This window comes from Poecilia latipinna, unplaced genomic scaffold (assembly GCF_001443285.1).
Source record: "Poecilia latipinna isolate Pla-1442-1.1 unplaced genomic scaffold, P_latipinna-1.0 Scaffold1142, whole genome shotgun sequence".
Classification (NCBI taxonomy): Eukaryota; Metazoa; Chordata; class Actinopteri; order Cyprinodontiformes; family Poeciliidae; genus Poecilia; species Poecilia latipinna.
This window is the reverse complement of record NW_015113758.1, coordinates 74,629-88,664: the sequence shown is the minus strand read 5'-3', so window position 1 is coordinate 88,664 and position 14,036 is coordinate 74,629. Positions and strand designations below refer to the sequence as shown.

The 14,036-nt window shown below is 38.2% G+C and overlaps 1 protein-coding gene across 10 annotated transcripts in view; it reads right to left on the bottom strand.

Annotated features, from left to right (window-relative positions):
* Positions 1-10,368, bottom strand: part of LOC106959974 (sodium bicarbonate cotransporter 3-like) — a 46,677-nt gene extending 36,309 nt beyond the window's left edge. For 6 of the 10 annotated variants that reach the window (XR_001427470.1, XM_015052863.1, XM_015052858.1 and 3 more), the window contains exon 1: positions 10,222-10,367. Coding sequence is in view for 8 of the 10 variants with exons in the window: in XM_015052863.1 (XP_014908349.1) it covers positions 10,222-10,263 (42 nt within the window). In the remaining 2 variants the exon portion in view is untranslated. Of the gene's footprint in view, positions 1-4,356; positions 4,778-10,221 lie in introns of those variants that run through there. The other 4 variants (XR_001427471.1, XM_015052860.1, XM_015052861.1 and 1 more) reach the window with 2 other exon arrangements.
* Between the last annotated feature and the right edge of the window lie 3,668 nt (positions 10,369-14,036).

Sequence of the window (14,036 nt, the reverse complement as noted above, 5' to 3'; positions counted from 1 at the left end):
TTCTGACGAAATAGCTGCTTACTTTACCACTGTGCTTCTTAAAACACTCATCCAGAAAATATGTGTTTTACAGCAGCTATTTGTCAGGAATCAAGAATCACTGTTTACGTGCACGTCGTCTCATGGCAGCTTTGCAAGCTATAAGCACTTGTTAGAGTGCGTGTTGCCCTCAACCCCACGTTTCTTGGAACAATCCGAGAACACGTGATGAAACCTGTCACATAGCTTTGTCAAAAATAAACCCCGGTCTATCTGCCGCAGTCCCTGAGGCAAAAGGTTGAGGACAGTGAGATCGCTTCTGTTTTCCTCGACCACAGCTGTGGCTTTGAGGGCCTAAATGGCTAACGTCACTGGGGGAGGCAAGTAGGAGGCAGGAACTGCCAACTGAGTAAGAAAAGCCAGCATGTATGCAGGCCTGTAGACAGAGCATAGACGTGTGGAACTGCAGCATGAAATAGTCTGGCCTTTTGTTAACAATTGAGTGCATTCATAGAATATATGCTTTTTTTATCTTACTGGTAATTTTGGATCCATAACACAATCGATATACTATATAAAAAGCAATGCCACCTGTTTTCCTACAGACAAATATTAAATCAGACAAAACTTCAGCTAGGATTGAGAAATGTACTTTTATTTGCTGAATGTGGGATTTTAATCTCTAACGTTCCTCTAAATCAGAAATGTAGACATACCAAGATTAATATGCCTTTTAATAATTTGAAAGATAAAATATCAAGACGAACGTAAAGAAGCTAGACTTGAGTTTGAAAATGCACTTTGGAACATAACGCCATTTTAGTCCCACCACTAATAAATATTTTTATATTTCACAAACCCATCAATGTAATACCAACAAAATCATGAAAATAGATCAATCTACTTCAGTTTTAGAAGGCAAACAACATGAATTTGGCCTTTCATGCTGCTGTTTCATTTTAGTGGAAAGGTCTGTTCAAAAGCCCCACTCAATAATTAATAAGTTCGCTAATAAAAACAGACTGCTATAATGTGTGCTTCAGAAGTCAGGATAGGCAATACATGGTGTGCAAATAAAAGCAAAACATATTTAATCTATTAACTTTTTCCACACTATATGCCCAAACAGTAGATGGCTAATCCTGCTGTTACAGTGGATGAGGATTTTGTCAGCTTATGGGCTCAAACAACCAATGTGTAAGGCTTTAGACATAAAGTATTTACAGATCACATGATCATTAAACGGTAAACAGGAGTCGATTACTTGTCAGGAAAGAAAAAAAACAATTCATAAAACACTACAACAGATAAAGGAAAACGGGGGCAGCATTATGATCATACTAATTGGTTTACATTATGCTTACATTCCTTAGCAAACTAAGCATAAAAATCTATGTTCAAAATGTGACTATAAATTATACAAACATAGAGAAAATTGATGGTACCCTTCTATTAATGATGAAAAATCCCACTTGATCACTGAAATAACTTGAAGGAACAGGACAAGTACTGAAAATTAACCAATTAAAAATGCATTTAATTTGCAATTGTCTTTACAACGTTAACACTCAGTCAAATCTATGAACAATACAACAACCAACAAACTGCATTGTTCTTTTAAAAGATAGAACAGCGCAGCACAAAATAAGAGCAGCTAGACGAGCCAGAATGTAGTCACGGTTTTATTTATATTCCATATAGAGCCACTGACCCTCCTTAATCAAACAGGTGTGAAAAGGACCACTGGGCTTGGAACATCAGCCGGCAACCAGATGTTGCCAGTGAGGGTTGCCTCATAGAAAATAACAGAGCTGTATTTTCGACGTCCCTCTGAAGCCACCTGTGTGCAGCCTCAATGGTCTGGCCCAGACTGCTGTGCTAAAGTTTGTAACAGTAAGATTAGAGAAATAAGGATGACTTGTTTGGAAGTGGCACTAAGAGAAAGACCCTTGATTCCCATAGGACTAAGGATGCACCAGTAGTTTTCTTTGAATTATCTCCAGGTTTAGTTAATTTAGTCTGATTCTGTCCTAATTCAAAGCCTCTCACTTGCTCCAGCATTTTCAAATGTTTTAGTCTTCAACAGCTGGTTTGCCGTAAAACCCAGCTGTGGTCAAGACATCACTTTCCTCAAATATTGCAGCCCCACACTGTGAGGTTCTGGAACTTTAATTTGCATTTTTACAGTGTGCGCTGGGATGTTTTCAAGCACTAACAGGTTCAGCCTGGAGGAAAGTTATTGAAGCCAGATAGTGCAGCGTAATACCACTATAGTAAAAGCATTACGTGGCAAACAACTGTGATAGCAACAAGAATGCAAAGAATGTACATACTGTGATTAAAACGAGCACCATTTAAATTTCACACCTAAAGAAGCAAGACCAGTGTTGAGCAAATTAGCTATAAAAATGAACTTTTTCTAAGAGCCAGGTTGCTAACGTGTTTGCATGGGCAGAGAAATATTCACATAGCTGCCAAGCAAGCAGTGAAATGAGCAACAAGCCACACAACATGCCAACACGACCGATTCCCTCTTTGCCAGCCTTGCAGTAACTGGGAACTGATCCAATCAACAGGGAGTATTGTAACAGATGTGCTGCATAGTGGGAGAGACCAGTCTTTTAAAATTTCAGTCAAAGCTCAAATGGCTGCCAAATGCACTATTTTCTTTGCAAATGAGAATAATTGCAATTATTTGAAGCCAATGATGTCAAATTAAAAGATTGTGTCTGAAAAGTAGATACAGATAAATGACTAAAAGTGAAATACATTGGTTAACAATGATATTATAGCCAGGGTAAGCATTTTTAGAGCTAATTATTACCATAGCGTGTTTGAATAGAGATGCACCAAGGCTGTGACAAAAAAAACAGATGATTTTTAGCTTGACCGGCCATGACCAACCATCAACCTATAGAAAAAAAAAATGCACCAGATCTAAGTGCAGGACAACATGAAAAAAAAGGTATTTACCCTCCTACATATTTCACTTTTTTGCATTTGGTTTCACTTACGTGGTTCCCATCATAACACCAATTTTAATACAAAGATAACAAAAGTATAAACAAAAAACTGTTTTAATGACCCAATTATATGACAGTATGGGATGCCACAATCCAAAACTATCAAGCTATGTGACTCCAGTGATCCACATTGAGACCCAATATCCAGAAAGGGAGTTAACCTGGAACAGTGGTGACCTTTCCAGCAGTGGCCAGCTAACCAAAATTATTGCAGGATACATTACCGACTTATCCAGAAGGTCACAAGGGAACTCAAAAGAACATCTAAAGTACTACATGCCTCACTGGCCTCATTAAGGCCACCGATCGTGAGGAAAAGTCTAAGCAAAAAGGGCTGAGGATGAGGAAAAGGACGAGTTTGGGGGGGTTATTACTTTCTTGAATGGGTCATATTCTTTTGAACAACATTTTCCTTAATAAATGAAATCATTGTTATATTTTCACTCAGGTCTGTTTGATGACCCAACACATTATATGTGGAAAAAGCGAGAACAGCTTTACAAAAGGGCAAATATTTTTGCACAGTTCAGTTTCTCCCAAACCCAAGGATCTGATGGTATTCAGGAGGTTTTGTAAAAATGCCACAAACACAAAGATAGAACTTATAAGGTAGCTATGCATTGCTGATTAGCCCCTAAATGATTTAACTCCTATAGAGACCCATCACCTTTGAGTGTGACACAAACACATTCACACTAGCCTCCACTACATAACGTCTCCAGAGATCTGTGGTTTAATTATCTGATTGAAGAGCTGGGATTACTTCATGTCAGCAATTCTGAATGGGGAAAAAGAGTCTCTGTATTTACCTCTCTCTGTATTTAAATAGGATCTTTCCTTTAAGCCCAATGCTCCAATTTTGAGCTTATCAGTTTTTAATTGTTCAGTTATTCTTCCCTCAGTTAATGGACATCATTGCTACAGATAGCAAGCTTCATGTTTTGATTCTGTTACCTTGACAGACCCATTTTCTCGCAGCTTTTTTTTTTTTCTTCCCCCTGCTTCCTTCCCAGTTTGCTTGTCCCGTTCCTTCAAGCAGCCATAATTGTCTCTGATAGCTTTTTCTCGTTCGTGTTGCTTTGGACCAATAAAGGGGCACATAAAAAAAAAAAAAAAAGCATTCAGTTTCAAGAGCTATCACCTCTTCTTTCCCCACATAATATTTTCTTTCATTCTGGTCAAATTTAGTAACCACAGAGCCCCCATTCATTAGCACATAACAGAAGACGACCACAAGCCGACAAATCAATACAAACGCACAAGCGGTACAGCGCACCTAGAGCCTGTGGATTCTTCTCCAAGTGCAGAACACGGATGCTGAGGACACAACACAAATATTGAGGAGGAGACGTACCGTGAGCACATGTTCCTCTTTGCTCTGCTCATCCATTTAGACCAAAACATCCGCAAAGCAGGAGCAGGAGAGGCGTAACACAGTTCCTTCTCTATGGCGGTTGTGTGCGCTGTATGAGGGACGCCTGTGAGCCGAGCGTGAACAGCGACACTGTCACACTCGTCTGTTCTCTCTTCCTCTGCTCATCTCTTTATACAAAAGGGAAGGCGAGCTGCTTCAGAACACACAGTGCTGTGCTATGCTCTACCCCGTCAACCCTGCTCCATGCACGGCAGCCAATCCCACCATGCCTCCATGAATATTTCATTCACCCAGCCAACAGCTTATAAACACACACACACGCACGCGCGCACGCTATCAGACGAAGGGCACACATTCACATTTGGAGGACATACAAGTCCTTAGCCGCTGAGGTATTCAGGTCATAAATGAAGAGTCGCCCCCCCAACAAAGATAAATAGAAACAGGCATACGTGTGGGGTCGGTGTTCCCTGCAGTCTGCAGTGAATTGAAAACGGACAGATTGCTGTGAATTCATGAGACTCCAAATGTCTTCGTTCTTATGACTTTGACTTATACAATCCCAGCCAAGGCATCAAGGTTAGGTGTGTCTTTCAACAAGTTCTAATAATCTAAAGAACCGCTGTCTACCTGCTTCCTGTATGCAACAAAGATTCCCACATGAGTGGGTCATAAGAGCATTTTTCTAAAATAGGAGCAACTAGTTCATTTTTGCTATTTTGATGTTGATCTCTAGCCACAGGAACACTGAACACATCATCTAGAGGCAGACACACTTAATGCCAGCACAGCATTCTCAAGGGTGAACGTGAAACCAACCCTAAATCGAAATGATTTAGGGTTGTTATGATTTTAAGATAAATTCAACAGAAAGAGTGACATCTAATGGTGGAATAGATACAGTAGGTGCATCCTAGTTTCCATTAGAATATGTATTCTCTGAAATATTTTATTTGCTGTTTGAAAGGTTTTATCTTGGGAAGTAGATAGCTATAAAAAAATAAATCTAAAAAAAATGTAAATAGGTCAGTCATGTCAGAATTATAGTGTGTTTTTCTACCTTTATACATTTCTAATAATAAGTTTAAGAGAAGTATTAATTTAAACCTAGGATTTGGCTCTATAAAATGTAATTAAAAATACAAGAAAACTAAGACACCTTCACATTTATTCCTCCTAAAAATGCCTAAAAACAAATCCCACAACATCAGTTGTATCTCATCAGAATATCATTACTCTGCACTTTAAAGGGGGTCAGTCCTGTTTAAACCTCAAACATTTAGTCTAGTGTATTTTGAGCTTTTGAAGAAAGACTGAATGGCAATCTCATTCAGTCTTCCGGAGAATGCAGCAGCCTATAAATCTAATAAGGAACTCAAAGGATTCTCAGAAGAATTTGAAACCAGCCATTTTACTGAGTGGAAAAAAAAAAGTGCACAAGTGGAGGACATTCAAAACAAATGCCAACATATCAAGTTTGGGCCATCAAAGCAAGTTCACCCTAAAAACAGACTGCAATATGCTAAAAGGTACAAGAAGACAAAACCCATTGTAGCCCGAATTTATTTCCCACAGTATCAGATTTTGATACAATGTGAACTTTGATGAAGTCACTGTGGCACATTTTCAACTTCAAGCCACTCCGCTGTAGTTTCTTTCTGCGCTTGGAGCCACTATGCTAATGCTGATGACTCAGTTGGACCGAATCATGTTACAGTCACGGCATAAAGAAAGCGCACCTTCTACAAAACCAAGGGTTTTAATGTGTGATCGGTCACGACTACCTGTAGCTGTCGGACAAACTAACACCTTACAAGTGTTTGAGTTGGGCGTTCAAGCAAGATGCCGAGTCATTTGTCTGCAATACGATCCCAGATCATCACGCCATCATTACTGTGCTGAACATCTGGTGTGAGGGGTCCGTGTTGACATTTCACCAAATGAGGTACTGTGTTATGAGGTGTAAAAGACTCCCACATCACTTTGAACTCTAAACTATTGCAACAGTGGAAAAAAACACAATCCGCATTTCTTCCAGAGAGCATAGGCTGTGTCTGGTTGCAAACAAAGAATATTTGTTCAGTTTTGCACAGGGGTGACTCGATGACATGTTGAAAGAAGAAAGAAAGGAAGGAAGGAAGGAAAGAAGTAAAACATGAATGAAGGAAAGAAGAACGCAAAAAATTTGATAATGTGATAGGGAAAAGGCTGATCAATTTCACACAAAATTATTGGATTTATTGTTTCCAAAGAAGTCCTGATGTATTGCCTCCACGACCGATGGATCTAGATGTATTATATTTACTAACACCTCCACTAATCATGTAGAACAAGCCTGTGTAATGGCCTTAGTCCCACTGCTAAACTCATACAACGATATGACGCAAAGGAAAAACTCCCCCAGACTAATTGGTATGCAGCACATGCGACCTCTTTGTACTTTATGCAGGTTTTTGTTCTTTGAGTGTGCCTAGTTTCAGAAAGGAGAGAGTGATTAAACCTATTAGATCTACTATTGGTAAAATAATTTCAACCCATATTTTAATGATACAATAAAAAATGAAAAAAGTGAAATTGCGATCAACCTACGTAGGTGAATTTCCTTAGCTGCTGCTTCCACAAGAGGTGTGCTGCTGGGCACCTCGAGGTCATTAAGTCCATCACAAACTTTTCTGTCTGTATTCGAAAGTATTTCTAGATTAAAACATAAGACCATTTGTCCAACAGCTGAAGGGGGGGCTTCAATTGGATCATGCAACAGGACAGCGATCTTAACCGTGGCAGCAAATCAGGATGTGTAATAAAAAAAGAAAAGAATCAAGCAGCTGTGACAAACCAAAGTCCAGACATCACTTTCTTGTCTGGACTTTGATAAAGTTGTGCATAAATAATCACGTACAACTCTAAATAAGCTAGTGTACGCTGGTATATAGATATTTATTTGTTTATAAAAAAATAAAAAAAAAGAGGGACAAAATTGATCGGCAGCGCTGTGCAAGACAGATATGATCACAAAAAGGATGAGTATGCAGAGTCTTTGTAGATAAAGTTATTGATTTATGGATGGAACTTTGGTGTTTTGCTGGTTGTTTTTGAATGTGCAATGACACAATCTATAGCGTCATATTTGGTCATCTGAGACTGAATACTGTGATGCCCTGAAACACAGACACACACACACACACACACACACACACACACACACACACACACACACACACACACACACGCACACAGGAGAAACTAAATCTTACATCCTGAACAAATTGATTTCTTTACTCCACAGAACTTCAACATGTTTGCACAGTAAAACAAGCTGTAGAGTGCGTGATGTCTGAACAAGACCTCAAAGGTACAATCTGATTGTAAAAATTGTTTTAGTTGGACTCTTGTCACCTTTGGGCTTGGAAAAATACAAACAGAAAAAAAAAATGCTTGAAATCTGGAAAAAAACCCAGAGGATTTCCTAAAATTCTACTTGCTTTAAAAAATTTACTTTCCAGTACTTTTGAATAAGTACGTAATGTTTATTTTTAAGAAGAAAATAAATTGAGGAAAGCCATCGTAAATATTTTAGTAGTATCATTAGGGACGCAACTAACAATTATAATAAAATATTTTATCCCTTATTCCAAAGTTTAATCAATCAGTTTAAGAAACCAACACATTTTCACAGATTTTTCATTTAACCAGTTTTCATTTACGCTTATTTTATCCAACATTGAGAATACATCAAAAGATTCAAATAAACAAACAATTCATTTTTAAATAAGAAAGTAAATATTTCATTGCTTAAAAGCCAACCACATAGCATTCCGTTAGTGTATATGCTTGATAATTTGTAGGACACTGTTACAAAACAGTATCCCAATGCCTGGACATCCCATCAGAGCATTAAAAGTGTGTGGCGCAACTGCTAACCTATAAAGCCACGAGAATCTACCTAATCAGACAGGTGGTGCAAGGGAGACAATAAACAAAGAAGCAGCCAAGCGGCGCATGGTAACTCTAGAGGTGCTCCAGAGATCCACCGCTTAGTGAACGTGTCAACAAGATAACTATGAGTTGGGCACTCCACAAATCTGATCTTTATGGAAGACTGGGACAAGAGAAGCTTGTTGTTGAAAGAAAAAGTAATGAGAAGTCCTGCTTGAAGTTTGTCACAAGCCATAGGGGTCACAGAAAACATGTGGAAGAAGTTCCTCTGATCAAACCACAATATACAATATATTTCTAGAATCCAAAACACAATGTGGCAGAAAACTAACATATCATTCTGAACACACTGTCCTCCCAATGAAACATGAGAGGACAAAGCATCATGCTTTGTGTTTAGCAAGGAGAATTGTAGTCATTACATGTTCGTTCTTTACATTCAACAACACATCATTAGTGTTGATGTGTTGTTGGTCACATAGTTGAACTATTGCTTTATCAATAGTCTTGATAAACCAGATTATTGGTTCATCTAAAAAGCAATAATTATTTGATCCTTCGAACATACATTTGAGAACGCCAGATCTACAAAACTGACTGTGTGTTGTCATTTTACATCCTGTGTTAAACAGCCTGGTCAAAATTGAACAGCATTTACAATATCATAACAGCTCATTAGCTTTGAAGCATATTTGTCAGGTCAAGGGCTAAAAATTACATTTTAAAAGACTCCTCTTTATTGCCTCAAAACAAAAACCCCGGTCAGAAAGAAAACCATAAAATAACAATGCCCCCCTATTTGAAACCATATTCATGGTTTTTAAAATATGCATCTGAATGCTCCATTGAAAGATGAACAATTGTATATTCTTGGGGATTTAAATGTGAAAGTCTTGGACATTGATTAATTACTTTCTGTGGGGGTCAGCTCTGGCGTAAGAGGTGCCCACTGCAATAATGCCACCCCTTGACTTTCCGGGAATCCACGCACGTGTATGAATACAGTAGGCAAACACATGCAGAAGAGTAGTGGGCTACCTTACACCACCACTGATGTCACGCAGTCTCTGTGCTCTTTAAACTTAGCTCTCCAGCAAGCTTCTTTTTCTGGTCTTCTTAACACTCAGTGGTCCGACGCTTATAAGCCTCTCTGTGGCAGTGACACCCAGCAGACAGGATGTGGTTCTCTATTCCCCGCACACAAGTCACTGAAAACTTCACTGTAAGGCATGTGGAAAGGCTCATGCTTTTCCGTTTCGTTAATTTGGCCACTTATCTTTCACAGTAAGATCACCAGCAGTGGGTTATTTAAAGAATATGGTAAAACTGCCATGCAGAGGAGGCTGTAGTTGTGAAATGTGCCTCTACACTACCTTTCTTTTCTGAGGCTCACTCAGCTGTAGAGCCTAATGGGACACATGACGTAAAGTAACGTAGCGTGTGAGCGGAAAATGCCTAAAGCGGTTAACTGCTAATCAGTCATTTACTAACAGACTTACCGCAGGCGTACCAGACTACTACTGTTTTCATATCCTTAAAGTGTTTACAGCAAAGGTAATGTTCAGATTTACAGGGAGGAAATATTTTACGAAAACTACTAAAGGGTATGGACGTTGTTAACGTATCATAACGAGCAAGATCTTCGGTTTAGTAACAACCCTCTGAAAAAAGACATAAAGCGCAAAGGGGAACATATTTGTTATCTTTGTTAAAATGTAGCTTTTTAAAAAGTGTAAAAAATAACCTTTACCATTAAGGAGAAGTATGAAAAGGAAAACCGGCTAACAATAGAAGTGACCGGATGATTATCAAGCATCCCTTTGACTTGTGCTGTTGCTTGGCAAACACAGACAAAGAGCCGAGCACGTACAATAAGCTTACATTAAAACGTCTTTTCCGGGTACTCACCCTGCTAAGGAGTGGGTTCATTTGTTCTCTGGATTCGTCCATGGCTCCTGTTGTCAGTTTTTCAGCTCCACATCTGTCTGCAGTCACCGGTTGAAGAGCTGTAAAAGGCCGGCTGACACTTCGGCTGAGGGCAGGCACTGCATTCTCCCAACGACAGAAACACGCCTCTAACATGGTTGACAATGAGATAGCCAGTTAGCGTTCAGGACCCTGTTGTCATGACCAATCAGCGTCGAGAACGTAATAATAGGGCGGGATGTAATTGTCTGTTGCCTGAAAAATGTTCCAAGCGGGATTTTTGTATGCGTGTGTGCATGGAGGTGATGTTTTTTTTTTCATTTTTTTCATTTTTGCTCTTGCTACCTTGCTTGTGTAGGGACGACTGATAAAACAGGAACACACAATTAAAATTACAAGCACATAATTGGGTTCAATTGAGTTAAGCTAGAGCAGTTCACAAAAAGTAAAACAAGTCCATTAGGTTCCAATTAGAGGTGCATCCCAGGAAATCAGTGTATAATAGTTAATTTAATTCAAAACGTAAAACTCACATAAAAATGTGATTATTTATACACAGCAACATGTTTTAGGTGGATTTTTCTGATAACTTTGATTATACTTTAATTTAATGTAAATCTGAATTTAGTATATCAGCCATCAAGACATTTTGGAGCACACATTATTTCCCTCTCCTGACAAACTTAATGGATATGGACATTGCTTGGAACCTGCTCACACTACAAAAAATACCAATATCTGCTTTAATGAACAAAATATCACTCAAGCAGAGCCTCTTGGCCTCATAGAGAAGGTTTGGTGTATTGTCAATACAAAGATAGGACACACCAGAGCTAACAATGCAGCTATTAAAGCAACATGAGCTTGTTGTGTTTACGCATTTATTTGGACTAAAGGAGTCTTGAGCAAATAGTGAGTGCATTTAAGGTACAGTATGAACACAATTTAATTAATCTGACATTTCTTCAATAAAAGTAATTTTTAATTGTCCTACATATTAGAAAAATATTAATTTTAATTTGCATTCTCTCTAAGCCATTATTGTCAAAATCAAAAAGGTAAGATGTTATTGCTCACTTAAACATTTTACTCTGATTGTAAGTGAAGTTTTGAAGATATTCCAAATAGGTGAAATTCACCTGCATCCACTTCAGTCCAAAATCAATTTATATCAAGCTTATTTTATATTATTAATACTTTATTTAACCAGAAGGAGTCTAATTTACAAGAGCATGCATGGCCTAGATGTCATGACTTAAAAAAAGACATTCAAATTAAAATCGCACAATAAGAGCAGCATTACAAACATACAAAGTCACTGAAAATTCAAAGAATGCAACTAAAAATCATTAGCAAAATCAGCAATCAAAACATTGAAGTTCAGATGGTTGAGCATTCGCCATGTTTAAAAGTTATTTAAACGCTGAGATGAGTTCAATTTTGGAGGCGACTCAAATTGTATAGCCTACTTGTTTATGCAGTAACTCAGCATAAGTAAGCTCTGAGCACGGTGATAAAAACTGAAGAAATGTTTCAAGTTCTTGGTGGGAAATGTAAAATGGTAGATATCACTATTTAGCTATAGAATGCAACGTATAGTATTATTTTGTAGCTTTATAGTTTGCAACCCATTTTAGACGAGACCAAATGCAGTGAAGAGTCAAACAAAGTAGAACGTAGCCAGGTAGCATAACAGTCTTTTGGCTAACAGCTAGACGTGAGTTGGTCTGAATAACAGAAAACATATGGCGGATAAAGAAAGTGAGACAGGAGATATCAAAGAAAACCGTGTGCCGAAGATAGAAGCTATTGTCTGTAGTTAGGAAGTTTTTTTTGTTTTTAAAAAATTTGGCACACGGCATATGACGGGAATAGCAAACGGTGGAACGACATTACGGATATTGTCTCACTACAGACAGTCTATAAAGACAGCTTCAGAGCAACGATTTAAACTCTGAATTCAAGGGATGTCTTATCAGGGCGAAAATAGTTAAGCCAATTGCTTAATTCGTGAATAACGTTCATAATGTTTGTCTATTTACCAAGATGTTTACATCGATGTTCTTACTGTTAGTTTTAATGTGGATTGTTTGTTTTTCTAATGAAAAAAACAGAGGCAGTAATGTATAGCACTTTTGAATACATTAATATGGTACGTTGGAGATTAATATTAATGTATTTGGGATGTTTATTTGCTATACATTTTATATGTAATACTTTAATACCTTGACTTCCAGGATGTCATATTAAGCTTGTCTTGTTTATGCAGTACTTAAATACTTTCAACACTTCAATACCATCCATCCATCCATCCAATTTCTTTACACCCTTGTCCCTTAGGGGGGTCGGGACACTTCAATACTACTCACTGAGTATTTTAGGTCAATTTATAGTGTTTATAGGATCTTCATAAAATATTTTGTCTTGGGAAGAAAGCAGTGTTAATATTTGTATATCTTTTATTTTCAATTTTGCATTTTGAATGTAAAAACATTTTACATTCTACTTCTCTTTCTGCTATTTCATATGGACTCATTCATATGTTTTGTTATTTTTTTGGAACAACAATTGGATTTAAAGACTCATACTCATGTGCTTCTGATAGTAAAATAAGCTACAAACATATAAAAGACATCATGGAGGAAAAAAAAGCTAAGTTAAAAAAAATATTGTGATATACAGAGAAGGCAACAGAATTGTAAAAACAAAATAGAACTAAAGAAAGAAAAATTGTGATACAATTTTTTAGTCATACTGCACAACACTAACTTCATTCATACATTTGAAATCAGATATTTAGATACACAGAATCAAAGGACACACACTTCAGGGTTTCCCCCAGAAAACTTGCTAAGCCCGGTGGTTGGGGTGCCGAGGCGGTACACCGGCAGTGCACTGTGTTTTTGTATTAAAAGATGTTAAGGTGAGCCATTTTATTGGCGATGTACAGACAGAGGACGAACATGCTCTCATAAAACATCAGTCAGTGCAGTTAGCGAGAGGTTGCGCAATCCCAGGTGAGGCTCAGCTCACTGCTGCCTCACCGGCTGGGCTCCTGAGCATTTGAATGGAAAGATGCGAAAATTCAGCAATTTTGAAGAAAAAAATAATAAAAATTGGTTAAGCTTTGATATAAGCTCCTCATAGCGATTCACTTTCATCGCAACCTGTTAGCAGCCGTTGTTGATACATTTCTCTTGAGAACTTACTTAGCAGTTTACAGTTAGATTTTCAACTTTGTTTGGTGCACTTTTCTTTTGGAGATTTACATCAAACTTGACGTGAAATCTTTACTGAGTTTTAGATTTATCTTAGAACCTGAACAATACAATCCGACCAGCCTAGAGTCGAAGAAGTTGCATTCGACGACATCGAAAGGGAATTACAGATACCCAACAAACCCAAGCGCGAGAAGAAGAAGAAGGTGTCATTTGCAGTCTGGTTGGAGCTGCACGCACCTGAGGAGCTAAGGATGTCTGCTGAAAATATCGAACAGCAGGACGCTCCACTGGTGATTGAAAATGAATCAATCGCCAAAAGGGGACAGACAGCCACCTGAGAGTGAGTCCAATGATAAGAACCAGGTACCATTTAAAACCTGGTAGGAGGAACACGTCCCAGTTGACCAAGAGATTTCTGCAGGAAATATCAAAAAGCAGAACGATTCACTGGCCAGTGAAGAAGAGTCCACCGCTAGAGTGCAGGAGACAAGCGATACAGCAGAGAAGGAACAGCCCTCTATAAGTCTGTGGAACAGCCACAAACAATGAGACACAACAAAAAGAAAAGGATACCGT